General features: G+C 34.8%; 2 protein-coding genes across 2 annotated transcripts in view; one reads left to right on the top strand and one right to left on the bottom strand.

The window, feature by feature from the left end:
- LOC117333075 (ras-related protein Rab-35-like) overlaps positions 1-651 on the bottom strand; it is a 31,353-nt gene extending 30,702 nt beyond the window's left edge. The window contains exon 1 of the mRNA XM_033892202.1: positions 512-651. Coding sequence (XP_033748093.1) covers positions 512-563 — 52 coding nt within the window. The 5' untranslated portion in view covers positions 564-651. The remainder of the gene's footprint in view (positions 1-511) is intronic.
- On the top strand, positions 645-27,574 carry LOC117333074 (protein ABHD11-like). Its single transcript, XM_033892201.1, has 6 exons — positions 645-887; positions 17,640-17,787; positions 18,939-19,112; positions 20,546-20,734; positions 23,590-23,771; positions 26,071-27,574. The coding sequence occupies exons 1-6, from the start codon at positions 805-807 to the stop codon at positions 26,222-26,224; spliced, it is 930 nt and encodes a 309-aa protein (XP_033748092.1). The 5' UTR covers positions 645-804; the 3' UTR covers positions 26,225-27,574.
- The last annotated feature ends 324 nt before the right edge of the window (positions 27,575-27,898 follow it).

Below are 27,898 nucleotides of genomic sequence, written 5' to 3'. Positions count from 1 at the left end.
TTTTAATCGAAATTGTCCACTAAAAGAACACCTTAAAATGTGTTGTTTTAAGGTACCATTTTGACAAAAGGGGTTCTAGAAATGAAGAGCTCACAATTAATCTCACCAAGGAAATTCAATTAACAAGATTTCACAGAAAGAGTGTTAGAGAACGTGATGTGACAATCTGGCATTCATCAGTCACCGTATGTAAGCGTTAGACATTCTGTATTGTTAGCTTTGTTTATCTGAACAAAGTATTTACTATCAGACAAGGAGATAAATTAGTCAATGTCAAGATTACCTCTCTGAAAATGTATTAGTCGATTTAAAATATTTTTTATCAAATGTTGACAGCAAGTATACAGTGTTGCAATACTGGCACGAAGTATTTATTTAACTATCGTTATAAGGTAGGGAACCTCTCCACCCTGAAGGAAGCGGTGGTGGTCGGAACATTCCTGTCATAACGATAACCTATATTCGAGTCTATCGCCAATAGCACAACGAAAAACAAGCACGGGTGACTTACCGCTGTCTCCTATGATTAAGAGTTTGAACAGGTGATCATACTCGCGAGCCATGTTTCCATACAGAAGGGCGAAACAACACAGGTTTTATTCTCGAACTCGGAAGTTTCGATGAGTTATACCAGGAAATGAGGCGTAGGCGAGTGCGCGAGTGCGATTCCTTAATCTAAGTCATCCAAATGTTTTAATCCAGCTGGAAACCTTCAAAGTCTTTCTCGTACATGGATTTGCATACTACTTACTACTTCCGGTGTAAAAAGTTGTCTGCTAAGAAGTGGAAGCGTCTGCACGCAAAATGAACAGACGTCTCCTATCGAAGTTATTTCATTTTAGATGTATTCACAATGTATCAAGAAAGAAAAGTACAAATATATCTAGGTAAAAATGTAGATGTGTGTTGTGCCAGGGACATCCGTTAACATGATAAAAAGTGGATATAACGTGATCACTCATTTTGTGACCGTGAATGGCTTGCATCAGACAAACACTGGCATTTTCTACCTGTGCAAAATATGGGTTTCGCTTATGGTTGTAAGTCTGGTTCATTTTATGTCAATTAAGTCTTGGGTAAAACTTTCTACAGTGTAGAATCGTTCATACCTTGTATATAGATATATATATACCTCATATTTACCTCTTCTTCAATTTAAATGGTTACCTGATTCAGGTAATGATGGCACATTTTGTATCGATTATTCCCAGAACTCACTATTGTCTGGTTGTGCAGTATAAAAACTAAACGTAAAACTTATACCAGTGCCTGTTTAATTTAAATGACTATTAAAAGTTTTGAGAGAGGAGGATTCAGCTTCTGAAATTGGAGATGTATGGGGAGTGAATTTGTAGAGCCCACCATATTCGTCAACTAAATGTTTCCTGTGCCAATTGTGGTCCTAATTGCTCTGATATTTATAGAGTTTTTAGTGTTGTCTCTGGTATTTGTATGTGATCTTGTAAGAACAAGCGCTATATCCTTATCCAGTTTGTCTATGTTGTGAAGTATTTTTCGAGACCTCAATGATATTATTTGTGTCAGTGAGTGTACTACCCGAAGACCTAACTTTTTAAATCTAGCATGGTAGGGCAGGTCTTCTATAGATCGAGTGTATATTTTTAGTGGCTCTCTGTCAGACATAAGGGGCCGCAGTGGTCGAGTGGTTATTAAGGTGTCCCGACACTTTAATTATCACTAGCCCTCCACCTCTGGGTTGTGAGTTCGAAACCTATGTGGAGCAGTTGCCAGGTACTGACTGTCACTGGGAGACACGAATGTACTAGTTTTTTCATATTTTCTACTAATTCTGAAATTTTCACCAATTTTACCAAAAAAGATCTAATTTAACCCAACCCAGTCCATTTTTTCAGCATCGTATCTAATTATGAATTTTCATGGCTAATTTTCGACGGTCAAAGCTAGTTCTGTGAATCATATCCAATTTAACATGACCACCGTCTAATTCTATCGAGCTATCTAGAAATCATGAACTTTACACTATTTATTTCATGACTATCTAAAAGTTTCCCCGACAGTCTAGAAATGTCCGACAGGATCTATTTTTTCTCCACTGACGCTAATTCTGCTCCTCGAATCTAGTATTGACGGAGCAATCCAGTTTTCGTGAAAATCGCCTAATATTAAACGTCATGACGAATATTGCGAGATTCGCCTCGGGCGGTTCTGTCACGCGGCAATACCAGCACTGCCAGCCGTAGACTACTTTACCTGGACAGCAGCCATCCGTGACCATCGAGTCCCGCGGCTAGCCTCGACTTGGGAGCGCTCAGCCGTGAAGCGGTCCTACCATAATCACCTATACGGTGTCGGTACCAACTCGAATTAAGTGTTCAAGCTATAAATATGCGATACATACACGATAAGATACATACATTATGTATATCACATGATGTATATCTATATTTCTGATATCACATACGATACATTCACTTTTTTTGCAGATTGTTCCAGTTAAATTTTCATTAAATGTGCTGCATGTACATCAATATCATAAGACACCTGAAAAAATAAAAGTATTACATTCACAATACGACTATTACATATTTATTGTTATTCAATTGAGGCAAATTTTGTATCAATAAACGATTAAGTTGCGTACTTACCGTACGTTTAAATCTGTTTTTACCCCAGAATCATATATATATACTGTTGTAAATTTTAAGCATAGGCAAACGTTAGCCAAGTTCCGTTGTGGTAATTTGAAATTGAAAATAGAGACAGGCCGGTATTCTCGTCCTCCCTTAGCATTACATGAGAGGAAATGTACTTTATGTCAGTCAGGATTAGTAGAAGACGAGCGCCATTTTTTAATTGACTGTGAGTTTTATTCAGATATTAGGCGAATTTTATTTAGTGAAGCAAGCAATTATTGTCCAAACTTTTTAGAATTAAACCCATATGAACAATTTCATTATCTTATGACAAGTGATGATCTTCAGCCTATTTTAGCTTCTTCACTCTATCTGATGTATCGCAGAAGATCCTGTTTTACCTATATTTAACAGAACTTTTTACTATATTGTGTCTCATAAGTCTGGATGTGAATATAATTTTAATGCAACTTGTAAAGTTTTTATGACTTCTACTGTATTTTATATATCTGTAATATTGACACGTGACACGTTAATAAAATATTTTGTATTGTATTGTATTAATAAAAGAAAGAATATTGTATCGAAAACCTCTTGTCATCCACTTCACAAGGACACCTGGACAGTTGTTGATTACAAGGCCTGGGGCATTTCTAAATTGAACCTGCTGGTTGGCTTCCTACCTTAGGCGAGAGCACAGGTAAATCCCCGCCCCCTTTTTGGGATGAACTATAAGCTGGTTCTGTATTTAACAAGACAAGTATATTAGTCCTACAATATAAGACTTCGAAGGTACAAACGTTATCTTTTACGTTTATTGTTGGGTATCAACATTTTTGTTATTTGCCGAACCTCTAAGTACATCTTCTTTGGAACAGATGCCTGCATCAGAGACCTATATATCCACTATATACGTCCCTGGTTAAATATAGAGGAATATTGTAATTAGCAATGGGTTACACTATCCGAGCTCTAATATATACAAGCTTACTAATAAGAAAATTTGAAACTGTATGTATCACATCGATGAGATTAGAGACTTGTGATATACAAGTCTCTGATGAGATATAGAAAAACAACTAAACTATAAATCCTATATAGTGTCTCCGATATTCTATAGATGTTTCTTACTGAATATTGAACTGTTTTTTATTATCCATACATTTATAAATACGCCGAGGGTATAATATGTATGCATTTCATGTAACATGTTGAAACCGACTTCTCTGTGCATATTTTGTTGTGTATAGTGTGACCAGTATAGTCATTATGAATCAAACATGAAATAGAAGATTTGTAAAAAAAAAAAAAAAAGATGTGTTGAACTATCATGTCTTACGTTTGACATAAAGAAAACAACTGTGTTATATAATAAAATCTTTCAATTCAATTCAATTCATTTATTACTTTAAACCTTACGGTTTATCAGTAGTATTATCAGCAAAGCGTCGTCGTTCCAAGCCGATGTTTTTAATTCAATTTGTGAAACACCTGATAATAATAATATGTTTATAATATGTACTTATGGGCCGTATGGCCTAAAGTCAATAAAGAATTTGAAATTTGATAAAACGTTTCGTGTTATTAAAGATATTCTTTCCTTATATATGATCAGTGATAATCCTATATAGCTTTATGGATTCGTACGTGCTAACTTCGGAATAACATATATTGATATCAGAGAATTTGAAATTGTGTTTTACAGCACGTTCTAGATATCGCCTGAATTAGCTGTTTTTGTTTTCACTCTTATCAGTTTCTATGTTTGCAATATGACTACACTATTGTATACTCCACACACCACTCATTCATTCGATATTACCGCTCAGAAATGTCATAACATCTGTATCGTCATTACATTGTATATTGATGCTGTCTATCTTTCGTTAAATTGCATTTTAAAAATAGTGAAGATAAAGAATTGTATTCTGTCATTTTCAGCATGCTTATAAGTCGTAAGGATTGAATTGAATAAACATTTTAAACAAAACAAGACCGGTCTATAATCCTTTAATTGATTCGATCGCTGTATAGAAAACCAAGGTACCGCTACAAAAACTAAATTGTACGGGTTAATGCCGGGGGCTAAGATCTCGCAGCGGTTGCTATGACTACTCTGTGTGTCAAGCGACCGCGATCTACTACCTGTTCACCTGTCGACACGGGTGACCAACTCAGACTTTTTATCTATGTGATGAGAAAAACGTCCGGATTACTGCTGGAATTTTACTTAACTAACATTTCGTTTCCGATATGGAGCTCCGGATTCGGAATCAGAACTTCCGGACTTGTGAGTACAAATATAACGTTACGGAAATTCGTTCCCCGACATTTCCGTCGGGATTGTGAGTTTTACGGACTATCGGCGTCCAGATTTAGCGGGTCAGCTGTATTGGTATATATAACAGAAATACAAACACAAAGTGGAGTACGGGTTAGATATATACATATTATGTACAATTTGGATCTCATGGGATTCGAAAATAACCTACACATATTTATACATATGATCCCCCCCCCCCCCCCCCCCTACACAGAACAATAGAATATTTTCACTAAATACATATACACATACAAAAATGTACATGCACAATTATATTGATATTATCAAAAACACGTTCATCTTTATAATACCGTCAGATATGTCATATGTCTCCGATACCGTGAAACAAACGTTTGTATTCAAACTTGTGATGTACAGTGGACCCTCGATAATCCGAACACCTTCGTTCCCAGTCCAAACCGTCCGGATTACGAGTTTTCCGGACTGCCGAATTTCGTCTACCAGGTCAAAAAAATTGTCGTGTAAGAGTTATCTCCCTTGATTACATACAATATAATATCCATATTATGTTAATATGTATCATGATATCATATTATTAATTTCTTATCATGTTTATGACTGAATATTGTAATATAATATAAATAATAATTCGTTGTTGTTAAACCCATTATATGTTAGCTTTATTTGACAGTCATCTTTTTTTTTTTTTTTTTTTTGTTATTAACAGATTATAATTTTGTATAAACTTAGTTCCAATTAATTTATTGAATTAATTTTCTTCTTATATTGATTATTGAAACAACTGTTGTTTAAATACTATCTGTTGTATAAATTTTATGCGCAGACTTCTTAATAATACTGTAACTGAGTGTCTCTTAATATTAAGCTGACAAAGCTCTATACATCTAAGTATAACTCCAACTAGAATGATCTCCCTTTATTTCCGGTATTCTGTAAACAAGAATTGTCGGTATGTTATTATTGAATATCTCTTTGTATGTTAGCTTTATTTGACAGTCATCTTCTTTTTTGTTATTAACAGATTATAACTTTGTATGAACTTAGTTCCAATTAATTTATTGAATCAATTTTCTTATTATATTGATTATTGAAACAACTGTTATTTAATACTATCTGTTGTATAATTTTTATACGCAGACTTCTCAATAATACCGTAACTGAGTGACTCTTAATATCAAGCTGACAAAGCACTATGTATCTAAGTATAACTCCAACTAGAATGATCTCCCTTTATTTCCGGTATTCTGTAAACAAGGATTGTCGGTATGTTATGACTGAAGATCTCTTTATTACTTTGCTCTGTTTGTAGGTATATTTGTATTAATTTAGATATTATAGGTTAGCATAAGTTTATGATATAACCTATAGATACTAATGTTCTAAATGTATTGTATATTATCTCTGTTTAATTTCGTGAATGAATGTTGTGTGAATGAGTTTATCTTGTTTGATTCCATCAAAAACCAATGTTTTTTAAAGAATATATCGTACCGTTCTCTTGTACAATTAATTATTATTATTATGTCAGGAACTGTGCATCCTAATCCTGGACCTTTACTATCTGACTCCAAATATACCATTAATGATATTTCTATTCTTAATTTGAATGTACGGTCAATACGGAACAAGTTAGATTTGATTGAAACTGAATTTTCTGAAATTGATATTCTATGTTTAACAGAATCGCATCTCAATGATGAAATTGAAAATAAAGATCTACAAATTAAATCCCACCCAAACATATTTAGATGTGACAGAATAGGTAGACCAGGTGGTGGGGTTATTATCTACACAAAAAATAATATTTTAACCAAGAGAATGCCAAACTTAGAATCTAATGAGATTGAAAATATAGTTATAGAAATCAAAACAAACAATAAATCTATACTACTCTGCTGTATTTACAGACCTCCTGACACTTTAGTGGAATATTGGCAGAAATTTGATAATCTATTAGACAACCTTACCAATACAAACACCAATTTAATAATAACCGGCGACATTAACCAAGACATGCTTAACATACTACCAAACTCCTATATCTCTAGAATTCTTACTAAATATCAACTTGATAATGTAAATCAATCACCAACCAGAATTACTCGTACATCCTCAACATGTATTGATATCTTTTATGTTAATAACTTGAATATGATACAGAATACTGAAGTTCTACCACCTTTATGCAGTGATCATTGTCCAATAGTTCTTAATCTGTGTTTCAAAGTATTTAAAGAACGGTCCTTTGAAAGAATTATCCATAAATATAATGAAGCAAATTGGGACTTAATGAATGCTAATCTCTCTTCCTTAGATTGGGAAACAATAATTGGAAATGACAATGATGTAGATGTAATTAATGATAAAATATTAAACAATATTAGAACATTAGCTGAAACTTACATTCCTTCAAAAAAGATAAGATTACGCCCAAATGACAAACCTTGGATGAATAGTATAATTAGAAATAGATTAAGAAAGAAAAATAGAGTTCATAAAATAGCTAGAAACACTAACAAGGAAAGCAATTGGCTTAAGTTCAGAAATTCTCGTAATGAAGTTATTGAGTTAATCCGGGAAGCAAAATCTAATTATTTAACTAAGATGCAAAATTCTCTATTAGATAAAAATACTCCTCCTAGAAAATGGTGGCAAATAGCCAAATCAATAAGTGATCTAAATAATAAATCTACCTCAAATCCCCTCACAGTTAATGGTAATACATTATTACATCCTCTTGATAAGGCTGAGGCTCTCAATAATTTTTTTACTTCCATATCTAATGCAGTTGATGAAGATCCTGATGATATTGTTGATGAATTACCTCCCCTTAGTCACTTGGATTTTAATAATATAGAAATCACTGAACAAGATATCATAGACCAAATTAAAATAATCAAGGAGAATAAACCACCAGGACCTGATAATTTATCACCTAAAATTGTAAAGAATCTTTTACCCTCACTTGTCAAACCTTTAAAAATTCTTTTTCAAAAAACTATAGACCTTGGTAAGATTCCACTTGCATGGAAATCTTCAAATGTAAATGCCTTATATAAAGGTAAAGGAAACACTGATGATCCTAGTAACTATAGACCCATTGCAATTACACCTTGTTTTATTAAAATACTTGAAAAAATTATTTTCAAATATGTGTACAATCATGTAAACAAACATCATATAATTAGTGTTCACCAATCTGGCTTCCAGAAAAATGATTCTACTATTAATCAGTTACTCACAGTATATAATACAATTTCAAAAACTTTAGATGAAGGGAAAGATATAAGACTTGTTTTCTGTGACATTAGCAAAGCCTTTGACAGAGTCTGGCATAAAGGATTATTATATAAATTAAAAAAATATGGCATAAAAGGTAATCTCTATAACTGGTTTGAAAATTATCTCTCAAATAGAAGACAACGAGTTGTATATGATGGTTATTCATCTAGTTTTAAAAATGTAAATTCTGGAGTCCCTCAAGGATCAATTCTTGGACCTTTTCTGTTTTTACTCTTTATTAATGATCTAACTAATGAAGTATGTACCAATATAAAGCTATTTGCTGATGACACTTCTTTATATGTTATTGTAGATGATGACTTGGTAACTCCATGTATGGAATTAAATGAGGATTTAGAATCTATCAACAACTGGGCTAGCCAATGGAAAATAATCTTCAACCCAAATAAAACTATAGCATTAACCGTAACAAAAAAAAACAGAAATCATCCAACACTTATTTTTGATAATCAGCCTCTGAATGAGAAAGATATACATAAACATCTAGGAGTCACATTAAATTCTAAAGGCACATGGAGCAATCATATTCAAGATATTTATGAAAAAGGTTATAAAAGATTAAACATTTTAAGAATGCTCAAACATAAAATTGATAGGAACTCATTAATTACACTATATTGTTCATATGTTAGACCAATTTTAGAATATTCAGATACTGTTTGGGATAATTGTACTACTGCAGAGTCGAAATTACTTGAATCAATTCAAATTGAAGCAATGAAAATAATAACTGGGTTAAGAAGTGGAACATCTCATCATAAACTTTACAATGAAACTAATTTAGAACCACTTATTGAAAGACGTCGCAAACATAAACTTATCCTAATGTATAAAATATTGAACAAAATGACTCCTGAATATTTATTTGATATTGTTAGACCCTATATTAATAATAATGCTCCACATCATAACCTTAGAAATCATAGATTCTTTAATATTCCTCGATGCAGAACAAACTTGTATGATAACAGCTACTTCATTGATGTCATGAAAATTTGGAACTCCCTTGAAACAGACTTAACTAGTGCTCCTTCACTGAATATTTTTAAATCTAAATTGAATAGAAATAGGCCTTTAAACACTGATACTACTCACTTATTTAAACTTTGCTCACCTAGAAAATTAAATATCACTCTTTGCCAATTAAGAAACTCTGCTAGCAACTTAAAATATCACAGATTAATAGATCATCTAATTCCAAATTCAGCCTGTTCCTGTGGTTATTACTCTGAGGATCTAGACCATTACTTCTTCTATTGTCCAAATTACAACCATATAAGGCACTTTATACATGACATATTTATACAAGTTGGTTTTATAGATATTAACTTACTAACATGTGGTAACTATGAACTTTCACTTGATCTTAACAAATTTGTTTTAAATAATGTAGAAAGATTTATAACTAATTCGAGAAGGTTTTAATTCTCATTGAATCAATTAATTATATAATATTTCATTAATATGTATGTATATTATTATCATTGTTCAATAAAATACTCATCTTTCTCAATGTCAGGTAGGTGAAGCGCTTTTGCTCTACAAAATTTTGTATAATTATCTATTTTTTATATATATATATATAATGTTTACGTATATAAATAAAAATATTTCCTGAACTTTTGATACTTTTCAACTAGAAATTATTCCATTAAACTATGAAAAACTACTTAAACTATTACAATGATGTGTGTATGAGTGTATGAGTGTATGTTCAAATGTTATAAATAACCCTAATTATATAGCTCTATTGTTCAAGTTGTCTAGAAAAATGCTATCAATATTATATTATCAAAATGTCATTTACATATGTATATGGGAGAAGACTGATATAGGCTAAGCCTGTTGTCAAATCCCTTTGTATTATAAGATCTTGTACAATAAAATTTGTTGAAATTGAAATTACATACAATCCGGGACGTTTCATAAACGAGGTACGGACAAAAGCCCCCCCGGACATTAGCCCCCCCGGACATTAGCCCCTAGGACAAAAGCCCCTCCGGACAAAAGCCCCTTCACACTAATCAAAAAGTGGACAAAAGCCCCTTCATAAAAAAAATTATATTTATTTTTTTAATGATTTTTAATTGCTACATATACATATGTCATCAGTGGCTTCGGCAAAAGCTCCTTCATAAAAAAAAAATATATTAATTTTTTTATGATTTCTAATTGCTGCATATACATAACATATGTCATCAGTGGCTTCGGCAATGTAAACAACCGGTTCCAACAACAACTACTTGAACTGTTACGTAAACAATAAGCTGTTACACAGGTGTTTGGTAGGTTTTTCATTGATGTAGTGTTCTCCTGGAAAGAAATATATCATTAATGGCTTCATTGTTTCTTTGAATTTAATCATTCCTAAAATTAAACTTTTCTTATTACAACGCAGAGCAACATGTTTGGTTACTATAGGTACTTATTATATTATAATTTGAGACACTGCAAATAGGGATCAAATGTTTATCGTTTTGTAGGCATTTCTTTGATTATCAATATTTGCAGTATATTAATTAGGAAGTCAAAAATTGTGTAATCATGCAGTAACAATATGTTCATCATGGAGAGTTTCCTGAAATTTTCAGCTTACTTAATAATATAAAGTTTGAAAAAAATAAATTATGATGTTTAACCACAGACATATAATGCTACACCGACATTGAACCAAGGCCCTTCATTTTCCACACAATTATTCTCCAAATTTCAGAGATAAAAACAACAATATATATATATAGTTTCTGTTTTTCAAAAGTACAGATTTATATAAAGTATACCAGCTAAATTTATAAAGAAGGGGCTTCTGTCCGGGGGGGCTAATGTCCGGGGGGGGGGGGGGGGGGGGGGGGGCTTTCGTCCGGAGGGGCTTTTGTCCTAGGGTCTAATGTCCGGGGGGGGGGGGCTAATGTCCGGGGGGGGGCTTTTGTCCTACACTCTTCATAAACACGTCTAATTGTCAGACTTTTTAACAATAAATATACTTATGTTTCTGATATGATTTTTGATTTCTTTTGTAGAAAGTAAAAATAAACTTTGTTTTTAAAAGAACATGTAAAGTGAAAGTTGTTTTATTTAAAGCGGGCATATGTGTCCTACAAACACCACACATGTGTCACGTCCCGGAGGTTCACAAACAAGTAGAAATTACAAACGTTAAATACCTTAAATAAAAGACCCGGATTTTACAACTTACCATCAGTCCATGTTTTTTTATGATTTTTACGTACCAGAAACCCCAAGCTATGTATCTAAAAGTACGCTACACCAGCGAGAACTACCGAAGAAGTCCGATAATTATTGAACCCGTATTAACTTAACAATGTGACGCTTAATTAAGTATCATACGACTATTGACTAATTTGTGTGTAATCAACCCAGTTCTTGTGATCACTGCTTAATACGTAAATGTGTATGTAATTAATAACGTGCATCTTTCAATGAGTCGTCGTTTCACGTAACGGTGTTACAAAGCCGATACCGTGTTTACCCAATACAAGTGTTCATGATGTTAATTACCGATCATAAATTTATTACATGTATTTGAGATTGATTAATTATGGTATCACGTACTGTATGTTTGTGCGTAAATTCTTGCTAATTACGAAATAGCAATATGTGTTCCTATAAAAGTTGCCGTCTGTAAAATAACTATAATAGATATTGTACGTCAAGTTCATAAAAGCAAGACCAGGCTATACTATAAAATCCTTTAATACTGTAAAGTTTAAAAAGGTCGTAGAGAAAAAGTAATGTACCGTTATAAAAACAAAAGTTACACTTTGTAACACAGGTAAACACCCGGGGCTATGACCTGGCAGCGGTCACTATGACTACGCACAGTGTCAAGCAATAGTCTGTGTACAGCTGTCGACACGTGTGACTTGCTCCGACATTTTTTCTCCTCGTGGTGAAAAAATCGTCCGGATTATTGCGGGAAATTTACTAATGAAAAGTACGTTCCGTTCCCAAAATGGGCTTCCAGAATAGGAATCCGAACTTCCTGACTGGTGAGTACAAATAACGTTACGGAAATCCGTTCCCGTGCATTTCCGTCCGGACTGCGAGTTTTCCGGACTATCGGCGTCCGGATTATCGCGGGTCCACTGTACACTGAATGGTCAACAAATGATAAACGTTCTGCCTGATGAGAGTCGCCGAGCGATGTGTGCGACATCATAGGGATTCCATTAGTTCTGTTTCTAAATAATAAGACAATTTAGGCAAACTTGCTATAGAAATGCAAGATATTTAAATATGTTTTCTTACATATTCCTTGTTGGAATCATGTATAAAGTAAAAATGTAATTTACCTAAATATACAAGCAAATATAGGTTTGTTTTTTTTAAAACATATTTTTATTGCTTCAAATGTAGGCATGAGGATTGGGCAGAAGTTATACAACTTATTAAAGCCCCCTCCTCCAAACATTTTTACAACAATGTGACACAAACAATGGACATTTACATTAATTTTACGATTGACAAATTAGAAAGGAAGACTAAAGAGAGAAAGTGAAAGGAATACAGATAATTATACAAAAATGAATTTATGTCTAACAAAAATATTTGATTTACACACAATAACATAATATCTGCCTAGAACAAACTAACTACGTTTGCACGCTCCTTCATCTTATCATTGTCCTTTCATGCTCATTCCTTAATCGTTCCCCTTTTGATAATCAAGCTCCTGCTAGGTAATATAATATAGGTTTACAACAGGGACATTAACCCTCAGTAATTGCATGTATGACATAGAGATATTAGACCTCTCATTTTATGAATACTTGGGTTAATACAGTAATACTGTGGGATGCATTTTGAACGAAAAATTTTCATTTCAATATGTTAAAGTGTACCCTGAATGAAAAATTACATTTTAATATGTTATTGGTATTGATTAATAAACAAGAATGCAGAAAACCGCATCAAAATCGGCCGACCCATTTCCGAGTAATTGTGATTTTTCTCGAAAACACACCTGAAGCCCAAAGCCGAATACCTCGTTTTGGTGACCTCTGACCTGTGACGTCACAGGTTGAACACGATCGGAGCCGCCATATAGGAAATATATAGAAACAAACGTGAACACGTGCCTGTAATTAATGCGAATAAGACAAAAAAAAAGGAAAGTGCTGAATAAAGTCTCTGAGTTATATTTGTGAATTAGTTAATAACAAGTGCTACCGAAACCAGGGACATATAACTTTCTTTTTAAACGGTGCCATATATAACATGTAGCATCTCACTAATTTTCTCTCATAACGAGCCATACACAACATGTAACATCTTACTAATTTTCTATTATAACGGGCCAAATACAGCGTGTATCATCTTACCTATTTTCTATTATAACAGGTCGTATATAACATTTATATTAAAATATTTTATTCATATTTTTTTTATTTTAACGGGTCGTTGTAACATGTATGACATTTGAATAACCGGCCGTTTATAATGACTTACATCATATAGCCTTTATTATGGGGGCATGACAGGCTTGTTACATACACATGTACCAGTATTGATTTCGGTTATAATACTTCTAGTAACACAAGTTTAAAATGCAATTCATTCAAGATGTGAAATAAATGCTGATCATTTTGGGTTTTTTTTATTAGCCAAAACAGAAATTATACCGTTATTTGTGATTTTTGGGTAATTGTCCGCAATTGATAAAACGTGTCCATGAAAGCTCAGTAACTCCCAGACAAGATTCATAGAGTAAATTTCAACATCATGGGTACATATATGAATGAGGTAATTTAGGTTAATTATTCTATAGACAAACGTTTGAGATATGATTTTTTATTCGTTTGTATAGAAAACGAAACTCACTGAATTCCAAAAATAATGTGTTTGATTTCAACAAAATGTATTCCCTATAGTATAAACGCAATCCTTAATAAATTTCAAGCTCAATTTATGTACAAACAACCTGTAAAGCCATGTTTTCGGAACTCCTTTGAAGTGCACAGAAACCAAACGCGTGAACTCACGGCGTGTGCTGATTAGAACACCAGAAATCACGGACACCTGTGGTGCAGTGCCAGGTGTGATGAGCTTGTGGACCGTAATTTCACACCTGGTAATTGTTTAGCTGTATACTAACCAATTCAAACTTGAGAATTCGTAATTCTCCGAACATGTTTATACATCTTTTAAAAGTCCTTTTTTAAGTGAAGATATGACTTGCGACACGAATTGAAAGCAAAACCACCAGGGTCTCGATCACTTAATAATAATGACACAATTACAAAAATAAAAGCAAAAAAATACATAAAATTTGGAGGGAAAAAAATCATACACGAAAATCATTACGAGTTTATAAATTTTAGTATTAATTATGATTAGTCACGATGAAATAAATTGTTTGTGTTTTATCATTAAAAACGGAGCTAAAATAATGGTTTTAATAAGTACCTATGCTTTATACCTGTACAGAAAGTATCAATTATATTATAATTGTTGCGAATCACTTTTATATAATTTCACTGACAACGATCGTATATAAATTATGTCTTTCTCAAGCATTTAATCGTCCTTGATCCCTGAGACCATGACATGTAAAATAAGGGATAAAATCTGTATATGTAGAAGTTTGTTGTAGACTTTAACACTGGTATTCATACGGGAGAGATATTTAGTATATTGTAGATCATGATGATTATAATATATTACTTTCTAAATTAAGTGTCCTTCATGACTAAAGCGGGTTTTGCATAGAATATAACGCTTGAATTTACTGTACGTGTGTTCGTCTTTTCTCACAAACCAGAGTATCCAGAACTGTTGTATTGTTGGTGTGTTTATTTGAATATTAATTTGCGAATGAAATGGCACATTATTTTAGTTTAATTTGTTGATGCTGTGTTGCTTTCTTTGGTAACGAGTAAGAAATGGTAAACACATAACTAATATACATTTATTGGTGATTGACCGATTATTACACCAGTCTGTGTAAACCAAGCGGTCATTTTCAGAGTCAATTTCACTATGTTATTATTATTTTTTTTAACTCAAACTTATATTGTTGGATTCCGACTTCTCGTCGGCAATATTCGCCAAATTCAACAACCTCAAATCTCATGTCCAGATCGTATTCGAACATATTTGTACTGATACTGTTCACACTGTCCTCTATGCTACTGGCCACCATACCAGTCACTCTGTTCAACCTGTGACATCATAGACTGAAGAGTTCCAAATCAGCGTGACTGACCGATACGCTGATTAGCAGTCGATCGACAGGTGCAAATCGCGTACTTCGATGTGCGATATCTCGGCACTCGGCCAACCGATTTTGATGCGGTTTTCGACATTCTTCTTTGGTGGTTACAAAGAATAACACATTTGATTATCGTTTTTCGTTCAGGGTACACTTTAACATAAATAGATGAAGGAACTCGTCTCCAATACTTTCATTGCAAAAATCTCCTTTATATATATATTATACCACCTTCCTGTCATTATACGAATTTTTAAATTAGACGTATGAAATTTAGTTAAATGTAGTGTATTTATTTCCGATAATATTGTTAATTGTGGAAGAACGAATCGTCTGTATCATTTGAGTCGGTACCGACATCGTAAGTATAGGTGATTATGGTAGGACCGCTTCACGGCTGAGCGCTCCCAAGTCGAGGCTAGCCGCGGGACTCGATGGTCACGGATGGCTGTTGTCCAGGTAAAGTAGTCTACGGCCGGCAGTGCTGGTATTGCCGCGCGACAGAACCGCCCGAGGCGAATCTCGCAATATTCGTCATGACGTTTAATATTAGGCGATTTTCACGAAAACTGGATTGCTCCGTCAATACTAGATTCGAGGAGCAGAATTAGCGTCAGTGGAGAACAAAATAGACCCTGTCGGACATTTCTAGACTGTCGGGGAAACTTTTAGATAGTCATGAAATAAATAGTGTAAAGTTCATGATTTCTAGATAGCTCGATAGAATTAGACGGTGGTCATGTTAAATTGGATATGATTCACAGAACTAGCTTTGACCGTCGAAAATTAGCCATGAAAATTCATAATTAGATACGTTGCTGAAAAAATGGACTGGGTTGGGTTAAATTAGATCTTTTATGGTAAAATTGGTGAAAATTTCAGAATTAGTAGAAAATATGAAAAAACTAGTACATTCGTGTCTCCCAGTGTGTAGGCTGGTGGTTTTTCTCCGGGTACTCCGGCTTTCCTCCACCTCCAAAACCTGGCACATCCTTAAATGACCCTGGCTGTTAATAGGACGTTAAACAAAAACAAACAAACTAAACTGTCAGACATTTTCTATTACTGTCTGATCTATTCTAAGGGACAGAGACCACACCTGGGTAGGGACTGTTCAAGATTGGGTTGTACTAGACTTTTGTAGAGTGATAAAAACATGTACATTCTTTATGTATGTGATTGAAGTGAATGAAGAGATGACCACCATTGTGTTACCTGGATTAGTATATTCTTGTGTCTGGACTGAATTTTAATTTTTAGGGTTGTAACTTTGGTCTGTGATATTTGAGTCATTTGTGCAAATTAAGAAAGTATCTGACCATGGGGGCCAATGGGAGATATATAGATTTTATGGTTTATCTTAATTAGTGCAATATGTCTTATTACCATTAACTTTATGTTCTTCTTGGTGGTATTCTAAACTTTGTTTCATTTCCACATGAACTGGAGGACTAAATTCATTTGATGTTATTTTTATAATAACCTTAGATATATATGAATACTGAAGCTTAAATTGTTGCATTATTGTATCATATACGGTTTGTATTACAGTGTATTTCACATCACTGCATGACGATTATAATTGGTGCTCAATCATTTCTGATTGTGAGACTAAGTAATGTAGTGTTAATACTGTCCAAGATATTTAAATGCATAGTTTTATTGTGTACAGTATGTATGATACTGTTTATTACAATTTTATCTAATAATATAATTATATATGGTCATGAGAATTGTAATACTTTATACTATTACATGTACTGTTGTACGATAATGTGACTATGAGGGACTATCTGACTATGAGTATTATACTGACTGTTATAATAATTAATTATCACTGTATACTATAATCACTCCAATAGACCCATTATATTATCATTGTATTTTGAGTGTAATACTGTATGGTATGATATGCATGTACATGTGTATGTCATTATGTGAGAGATTATGAGAGTGAATGCACATATCTCCATTTTTATTGTTCAAATTCATTAATTGTCTACATGTATATTGTCCTCTTATATATTCTTAACTCTTTATTGTTGGAGGAAGTAAAGGAAATACCCGGTAATATTTTATATAAAGTAACCTTTGATGTACCGGTATTAACAGAAAAAGAAGCTTAACATATTAGGTTTTATATTATAATATGGGTCAATAAAATATATTTTGTTTTCTTTCTCAGTCAAGGCACTGTGAAGTTGGCTCATAGTATCTACCAAAATGAAGAAAAGGGAACTGATAAAACTGGTGTGATAGTGATGCATGGTCTCATGGGATCCAGTAACAACTGGAGGAGCTTGTCCAAGGTGTTGTGTGAAACAGGACGGAAGGTAAACAATTTCAGTTTGTACTTTAAACATTTGATTACTATAGTGTCTTTGAAATTAGTATCAAAACAAGTAAAAAATAAATTCTTATTTTGAATCATAGCCTGGGCTGGCAGTAACTTTGAGAATTACTTTTGATTAAATATATTATGACATGAAGATTATCTTGATTATTTTGTGACCGTAGTTTTGTTAATTTCCAAGACATGATCCAAATTAATCTAAATCCCATGACATCCAGTCATTCTTTCCTCTGACTGTCCATTCTACTTGGCCTCAAGAAAGAAGGTCATACTTTCCTCAATAAATGTTCATCCTGAACTAGACTACAAGATAATTTTGAAGCCCTTTGTATCCAACCACACTCTCACTGTTACCAGAGGTAGTTATCTTCTACAAAATCTCTCAACTTAATCAGTAATTCTCTGTAGGCCACAAAATATATTCCATTCTTTTCCCCCAGAACTGCACTTCCCACTTAAGACCACAGATATCCAGCCATTCTTTTTTCCTTCTGAATAATTCTCTCCAGTAGGTTGCAAGATATACTTCCATTCTTTTCCCCTCAGAACTACACTTCCCACTAGACCACATATATCCAGCCATTTTTCCTTTCTGAATAGTGTAATCCTTTCCACTAAACCATTATTGACTATTTCCAGTCATTATTTTCCATCTGAGCTGTCCTCTCCATTGACTAAAAGATAGCCAGCCATTTGTTTCCCCTCTGAACGGCCTCTCCACAAGCCGACTAGATATTATCATACAGTCTTTTTATTTCCTCTGAATTGTCCTTTCTTAATTATAGATCAAAGTTTTCAGTCATTCTTTTTCCTCTGAGCTGCCATCTCCAATAAGGCAATAATTTAACACACCCAGATATTTCTGTCTTCATTATCTGTCCTCCTCAATCTTCTCTCTTAGAGCTGCACTTTCCAAATGTTTTCAAGTCACTTAATGCCACCATTACTAAATAAGAATTTCATGGTCACACTCTTTGCCATCATTCTACTGATTTCCATTAAAATTAATTATTATTATTATTATCCAAGCATAAATTTACCCTGTACATACATGGAGTTGCTCAAGGACAGTTATGTTTTTGCATTAAATTGATAAAAAATCAAGGACAGTTATATTTTTGCATTATATAGGTGATAGCAGTTGATGCCAGAAATCACGGAGAAAGCCCTCATAGTGAGCACATGAACTATTTCCTCATGTCAAACGATGTCCTGAGATTGATGGATGAACTTGGAGAAGAGCGAGTGAATTTGATAGGACACAGTATGGGAGGCAAAGTCTTCATGACCTTGGCGCTTACACATGTACGATATCTTTTTACAAGTACGAGATCATAATATCATCTTTGTACATATGTATACTCATGGGTCCTAGGATGAAACCCTTTTAGCTAACCTGGACCGAAGGTCCGTTGAGCTTATGTCATGGCGCAGCGTCTGTCGTCCGTCAACCTTTGCTTCAAATCGCTACTAGTCATAGAGTTATGAATGGATTTGAACCAAATTTGGTCTGAAACATCCTTGGCAGAAAGGGAACAGATTTTGCATAAATGGTGATTCTGACCTCTGAGGGGCCAAAGGGGCGGGCCTAATAGGGGAAAAAGAGGCAATTCCTTTAAATCGCTACTAGTCATAGAGTTATGAATGGATTTGAACCCAATTTGGTCAGAAACATCCTTGGGGGCAGGGGAACAGATTTTGCATGAACGGTGACTCTGACCCCAAAGGGGCCAAAGGGGCTAGGCCCAATAGGGGAAATAGAGGTAATTCCTTTAAATCACTACTGGTCATAAAGTTATGAATGGATTTGAACCAAATTTGGTCAGAAACATCCTTGAGGGAAGGGAAACAGATTTTGTATAAATGGTGGCTCTGACCTCGGAGGGGCCAAAGGGGCGGGGCCCAATAGGGGAAATAGAGGTAATTCCTTTAAATCGCTACTAGTCATAAAGTTATGAATGGATTTGAACCGAATTTGGTCAGAAACATCCTTGGGGGAAGGGAAACAGATTTTGCATAAATGGTGGCTCTGACCCCGGAGGGGCCAAAGGGGCGGAGCCCAATAGGGGAAATAGAGGTAATTCCTTTAAATCACTACTAGTTATTAAGTTATGAATGGATTTGAACCAAATTTGGTCAGAAACATCCTTGGGGAAGGGAAACAGATTTTGCATAAATGGTCGCTCTGACCCCAAAGGGGCCAAAGGGGCGGGGCCCAATAGAGGAAATAGAGGTAATTTCTTTAAATCGCTACTAGTCATAAAGTTATGAATGGATTTGAACCCAATTTTGTCAGAAACATCCTTGGGGAAGGGGAACAGATTTTGCATAAATGGTGACTCTGACCCCAAAGGGACCAAAGGGACAGGGCCCAATAGGTGAAATAGAGGTAATTCCTTTAAATAGCTCCTAGTCATAAAGTTGTAATGCATGTTCTAAAAACAATTCTTGATGTCTTTCAGACCTTGGAGAGTCTGGACTTCATTAATCTTTAAAGCAGTTCGGATTCCCACACTATAACCATATATAGCATTGTTAGAGATTTACAAATAAAACAGATTGAATATGAACATTATTTTAACATTTGGTCTAATGCAACCAGGTGAGCGATACAGGCCCCATGGGCCTCTTGATTAACATGCATTATTAATAAGCTTGACTTGTCAAGTTTATAATCATAGACATATGTAACTATCAGTATGAAGACATTATCCCTGGTATATTGGTGTGCATTGCAGCCAGAACGAGTTGAGAGCTTGGTGGTGGTAGATGTGGCACCTAAACCTCGACCTGCCTCAGTCACCCCAACCACTAGTTCCTACCTCCAGTCAATGTTGAAGGTCAGCTCCTCTCTGTGTGATATGACACCCAACTCCTTATCACAGGCCAGGAAACATGCAGACAATATCCTACAGGAGACTGTACAGGTGAGAAATATTGGTTATACACCTGTACCAATATCGTGTTACAAGACAAAGCAGCTCAGATCATTGTAGTGCATTCTGGCCAGTCATTGTACTTGGTGCATGTTGAATCAGGATCTGTCCATCCGTCAGCATAGAAAACTGTTCAGCTGATCTCTATCAAACTTTCTACATATATACTACATATTATGCTAGTGTCCAAGTTGTGCCTTTTGCTAATGAAAATTTTTTATTTTTGATATTTGTGTTACCATTGAAAAATAGTCAGAAATACAAAGGAGGTGGTGCATGGCGGCCCACGGCCGAATCTTATTTTATGCATGATATTATGATAGACTTTTACCAAATACATGTCATTTTAGACACTAAAACGAAAATTGGCAAATGCTGTATACGCAGCGCCACCTAACATGATTTCTGTAAAAAATGTGTACCCTCCCTTTTAAATTAAATATATTTCTTGTACAAAAGTACTTGATAAATTTCATATTGCATTGATAGTCTCATATGATGTTATATTTTATAAAAACATGTGTGTTTAGCATGGATTTGTATAATAGAAAGTGTAATTACAGCTTTTTTAGCAAAATTTTCAGTTAAAAATTTACCTTCTTGAAATTTTCTTTTATTTGTTAAGTAGATAAAATGTAATAATCGTTGGAGTACTATCAAATTTTGCTTTTAAAAAACATGTTTGCATATTAATCTTAATACACAACCAAAAAAAATCATCAAAAATTACTGGATAACAAAAGATTTTTGCATACAAAGAAAGGTGATGAAGTAAATTGTATTAAAAAACCAAGGGTTAAATAGGAGCACCCTGTCTGACACAAGCAGTAAAGTCTGATAGCATTGTTATTTTTGTTGGATTTTTAGCATTTGCCTCTATTTTCAGTACTTTCGGTACTTTGATATGTTGTCCAAAATTGGGGGTGTATGCATTTAACAATAATAAAATCTTGGCATATCCAGTAATTCACCAAATAAATTTGTTTCATTAAATGTTTATGAATATCCATAGATTATTTCTAACCTGAAATTTTGATAGTACTCCATCAATAACTTTGTGGTATTAGACTTTAAATGAAAAGTTAAAAACAATGATTTTCACAAAGAAGTCATAAAATTAGGCTGAAATTTAATTTAAGTGTCACGGAGCATGATGATTCATATACAAAATTAAACCTTAAACAAATGGGGTGAATTTGTTTCACAAATAGGAAATAAAAATACATGTATGTTCTATAATAGTTAATGGTCAAAACATTAGCTTCTTATGCAGTTTGATGGGGAAATAATGAAATCACCAAAAAAAGAATATATACATTGAGGACTTAAAATTAATTCCTCCCACATAATCGGGGATATTATGTTTTTGACAAAAATTTGTTTCCGGGAAAAAAATCGCTGTGGGCCGATTTAGCCCTCCTATGCACCACCTCCTTTACTGGTTACAAGCTCTTCAGGATTTTTTAATTGAAAATCTGTTCAACCGATTTCTACCAAACGTTGTACAAATGTCAGGCTAGTGACCTAGTTGTGCCTTTCACTATTGGCAATAATTCTTATTTGATATTTATACGTTACCACATCAGTAGTTCAAAATAGCAACAATTGCAAGGTACTTAAATTTAATGTGAAAGTTTCATTTTCACCCATGTATACTGCATTTTTTTTCTCCATATGTCCATAGTTATTAGCTCACCTGGCCCGAAGGTGCCGAATATGGAAAATAGGGGTTAACACTATGGCTATTTATCATAAAGTTATGGATGGATTTTAACCATATTTGGTCAGGAACATCCTTGGGGAAGGCGGAAAGAGTTTGTATAAATATTGACTCTGACCCCTCAGGGGTGGGGCCCAATAGGGGAAATAGAGATTAGTCTTTCAATCGCTACTTGTCATAAAGTTTTAAATGGATTTGAACCAAATTTGGTCAGGAACATCCTTGGGAGAAGGGAAACCAAGTTTGTATAAATTTTTACTCTGAACCCCCAGAGGCCTGAGGGGTGGGGCCAAATAGGGGAAATAGGGGTTAATCCTTTAAAACGCTACTAGTCATAAAGATACGAATGAATTTTAACCAAATTTGGTCAGGAACATTCTTGGGAGAAAGGGAACCGAGTTTGTATAAATTTTTACTCTGAACCCCCATGGGCCTGAGGGGCGGGGCCCGATAGGGGAAATAGGGGTTAATCCTTTAAATCGCTATTAATCATAAAGTTATGAATGGATTTGAACCAAATTTGTTCAGGAACATCCTTTAGGGAAGGGGGAAAGAGTTTGTATAAATTTTTTACTTTAAACCCCCAGGGGCCTGAGGGGCGGGGCCAAATAGGGGAAATAGGGGTTAATCCTTTAAATCTACTAGTCATAAAGTTATGAGTGAATTTGAACCAAATTTGGTCAGGAGCATCCTAGGGGGAAGGCCAATAGGGAAAATAGGGGTTAATCCTTTAAATTGCTATTGATCATAAAGTTATGAATGGATTTGAACCAAATTTGATCTGGAATATCCTTGGGGGAAGGGGGAAAGAGTTTGTATAAATATTGACTCTGACCATCCATCCCATAACCATGTATAGCATCGCTGGGCGTTAAGGGATAAACGCAATTCTTATGTAAAAATAGGCCCAAGGGTCTTTCCCCACCCTAAGGGACTTAGTTTCTTTAGTCACAATCATGTCGTAAAAATAATCTGTAGGGTCTTTCAGTCCCTTAGAGAGTATATGTATTAACAAATAGAACATTAACATTATTTTGACATTTGGTCAAATCCAACCAGGTGAGCGATACAGGCCCCATGGGCCTCTTGTTTCCATTTACTGAAATTTAATTAATTTTCTTTCCAGGATGTGAGCATTAGACAGTTTCTTATTACAAATCTGATACATAAAGATGGCAGATTTCGATGGAGGGTAAACTTGGATTCAGTTATCAACAATATGTCCGATCTAGGAGATTTTCCCATATTCAATCAACAATTTACTCAACCTACACTTTTTGTTGGAGGACAGAGATCGGATTATATATTGTAAGTTGTTTGTTTGTTTTCTCAAAACTGTGTAAATTACCTAGAATAATTAGTTTAAACAATAGAATGTCTAGAATCAGAATGCCTCCTTCATTTTTAGCTCACCTGCCCGAAGGGCAAGTGAGCTTATGCCATGGTGCGGCGTCCGTCGTCCGTCCGTCCGTCCGGCCGTCCGGCGTCAACTTTTTCATTTAAACAACTTCTTCTCAATAACCAAGAGGCCCAGGAACTTCATATTGGGCCTGTAGCATACTGGGGTGAAGGGCTACCAAGTTTGTTCAAATAATTGACCTTGACCTTCATTCAAGGTCACATGGGTCAAATAGGCTATACTCTTCAAACGACTTCTTCTCAATAACCAAGAGGTCCAGGGACTTGATATTGGGTCTGTAGCATGTTGGGATGAAGGGCTACTAAGTTTGTTAAAATAAATGACTGTGACCTTCATTCAAGGTCACACTGGTCAAATAGGCTATAATCTTCAAACGACTTCTTCTCAATAACCAAGAGGCCCAGGGACTTTATATTGGGCCTGTAGCATGTTTGGGTGAAGGGCTACAAAGTTTGTTCAAATAAATGACCTTGACCTTCATTCAAGGTCACATTGGTCAAATAGGCTATAATCTTCAAACAACTTCTTCTCAATAACCAAGAGGCCCAGGGACTTGGTATTGGGCCTGTAGCATGCTGGGGTGAAGGGCTACAAAGTTTGTTCAAATAAATGACCTTGACCTTCATTCAAGGTCACATTTGTCAAATAGGCTATAATCTTCAAACCACTTCTTCTCAATAACCAAGAGGCCCAGGGACTTGATATTGGGCCTGTAGCATGCTTGGGTGAAGGGCTACTAAGTTTGTTCAAATAAATGACCTTGACCTTCATTCAAGGTCACATGGGTCAAATAGGCTATAATCTTCAAACGACTTCTTCTCAATAACCAAGAGGCCCAGGGACTTGATATTTGGCCTGTAGCATGCTAGGGTAAAGAGCTACAAAGTTTGTTCAAATAAATGACCTTGACCTTCATTCAAGGTCACATGGGTCAAATAGGCTATATTCTTCAAACAACTTCTTCTCAATAAGCAAGAGGCCCAGGGACTTGATATTGGGCATGTAGCATGCTGGGGTGAAGGGCTACAAAGTTTGTTCAAATAAATTACCTTGACCTTCATTCAAGGTCACATTGGTCAAATAGGTTGTAATCTTCAAACGACTTCTTCTCAATAACCAAGAGGCCCAGGGACTTGGTATTGGGTCGGTAGCATGCTTGGGTGAAGGGCTACCAAGTTTGTTCAAATGAATTGCCTTGACCTTCACTTAAGGTCACATTGGTCAAATAGGCTATATTCTTCAAATGACTTCTTCTTAATAACCAAGAGGCCCAGGGACTTGATATTGGGCCTGTAGCATGCTTGGGTGAAGGGCTACAAAGTTTGTTCAAATGAATGACCCTTGACCTACATTTAGGTCACAGGGGTGAAATCGGCTTAAATCTGTAAAAAATAATTTTGCGATAGCCAAGAGCCTCCTAGACCAGATATTAGGCCAATAAAATGCTGGAATGAAGGACTAGAAAATTTATTAATATGAATAAACCTAGCTTACTATGATAATCAGCATAGTATCTGTAGAAATGACCTCAATCAACTTCAAAGTTGCTGTAGAGCCAGGTGAGCGATACAGGCCCATTGGGCCTCTTGTTTTAAAATTTTGGTCAAGTCATCAATGCCCACAAGTTTGCTCCATTATCTTTGCCTGTGAATGTTAAACGTAAAAGAGTTTCTGAGAAATCACTTTGAGTCAGTCATGATAAGATATTTGTTCTAATAAATGACCTTTAAAGTCCAAAATCAATCCTGGGACACAACTTCTTCTAAAGAACTATGATGCATAGAGAAACAACAATAATTTGGTCTATGACTTCCTGGGACAATGGTCTGTAAAGTTTGTATGGTTTGCGAGTTTGACCCATATTGATTGTCACATCATTCAGATATATATATCATTAAATTCTTTCTCATGAACGATGAAGCTGAAGTAATGCTACTTGTTGAATTCCTGCAAAAGAATGTCTTCAACAGACAGTTAAAATGATCAGATGTTTTAAAATCTAAAACACTCTCTTTGGAATAACAGGTCCTGTAGTCATAATTTTAGCTTGCAGTCTACTGTGCTGAAAGACTATATATATATATAACATAGTAACACAAATGACGAAAATTGAGTTCAGCTAAAACAAGTAATGAAGAATTTGTTGGCTTGTTATTTGAATGTGTCATGTATGCTGTTTGTTTTCAGGACATCTGATATTCCAAGAATACAGGAACTTTTTCCTAAAGCAGAAGTAAAACACATAGAAAATGCAGGACACTGGGTACATGCAGAAAATCCACAGGAGTTTTTAAAAGCGGTGAAAACTTTTTTACAGGAAAATGATAACAGAAGACACTGAATGATTGCATAGCTTTTTGAAATTGTTAGTGAAAAAAATTGACACAGCATTATTACACATGAACTTCACCGGTGTGAAAGAATCAAATATCAAAAGGGATTTAATTTGTTTATGCTTACATATATAAGTACTCTTGATAGTGATGTAGGGGTCACAACCCGAGATAAATTTTTCATTCTGGGTCATTGGGATTGTGTCAAACGACTGTGGTCAATAAATATCAAAGACTCCGACCACCAAATCACCTTTCCTTTAAAGAAAAGTTTTGTTTGTTTAGTTTATCGTGCCGTGAACAGCCCGGTCATTTTGAGGTGAGGTCTCCTAGTAGTTGGTGACTACCTCACTGAACAACATACGCGAGGCCCACAACATGCTTTCCAGAGCAATTAGGGTAATGTGTCTTGCCCCAAGGACACAACCACTTACAACACAGGTCTGCCTGTTCCTCCCAGCTTCCAGAGAAAAACAAACCAACATGGCTAGGGAGCGTCGAACCACGCACCTCGGACCACAACCAGAGATTACATGGCCGACGCTCTAACGGACTTAACTATCACTGCCCCAAGACCTATCAGGAAGAAGAGGTTTAAATGTTACAGTTGTCATCAAACTATTATAGTTACCATTATCATAGCCAGTTATTGATGATACAAAACATGTAACTTGATGAATAGGTATTACACTTATGATGGGTAGTTCAGGGGGATCAACACTGTATTGACTAACTTGATAAATAATATGGAAACACTTAAGACGCTGTTAACACATATTTTTGTGCTTATTTTATTTACCTGCATAGTATTACTTTAATGTACTTGAAAAATGGGTAAGTTATTGCTAATTTATTTCTATATACATATGTACATATTTTGTTTCCTATAGAACCTAACATTGAGTGTGCCTGTTACAATTCTATATACATGTTTTGTTTCCTATATAACCTAACATTGAGTGTGCCTGTTACAATTCTTTATACACTTGTACATGTTTTGTTTCCTATAGAACCTAACATTGAGTGTGCCTGTTACAATTCTATATACATGTTTTGTTTCCTATATAACCTAACATTGAGTGTGCCTGTTACAATTCTATGACATGCTAAAAATGCAGAGTGCTCAGATAAGTACATAAATTATAGTTTTGTCTGATGGGATTTCATATCCTAAGATTGTGTGATATAATTTTATCAGTGCAATACAATCAGAATGTTCTCTTTAAACTTTTAGCGGGTATATTGCTGGTCAATTTTTTAAACAAGATATGTTTTCATATGTTTTTCCTTGATTGATATTTACATGTTATAACCATGTATTTGTGTTTATTATTTATTAAAAAGGTCAATAATCATGTGATGAAAATGTTTTGCACTGTTTTATCAGATCACCAGAGACAAAGTGTCAGTGACATATTGCGATTGCCTCTTGTCCAGTGTTGTGCGTCGTAAACAATTTGCATTTTTGACTCCTTCTCACTAATGATGAGACCCAGGGTCCTGATATTAACATCCAAAGGATAGTTTGACACTAAGACAGACCAAGAGGTTTCAGCTAATGCTCGATGATTTTTAGGTCAATTTCACATGCCATGTTGGTGCAATCCTACATGAAAGAGTACTGATGAATACTCAGGAATGTAATTGGGTTTTATCGTACCACTACACAACTCCTAGCATTG

The sequence above is a fragment of the Pecten maximus genome, chromosome 8, assembly GCF_902652985.1.
Source record: "Pecten maximus chromosome 8, xPecMax1.1, whole genome shotgun sequence".
In the NCBI taxonomy this organism is placed as follows: domain Eukaryota; kingdom Metazoa; phylum Mollusca; class Bivalvia; order Pectinida; family Pectinidae; genus Pecten; species Pecten maximus.
This window is presented reverse-complemented; position numbering and strand designations above follow the sequence as displayed.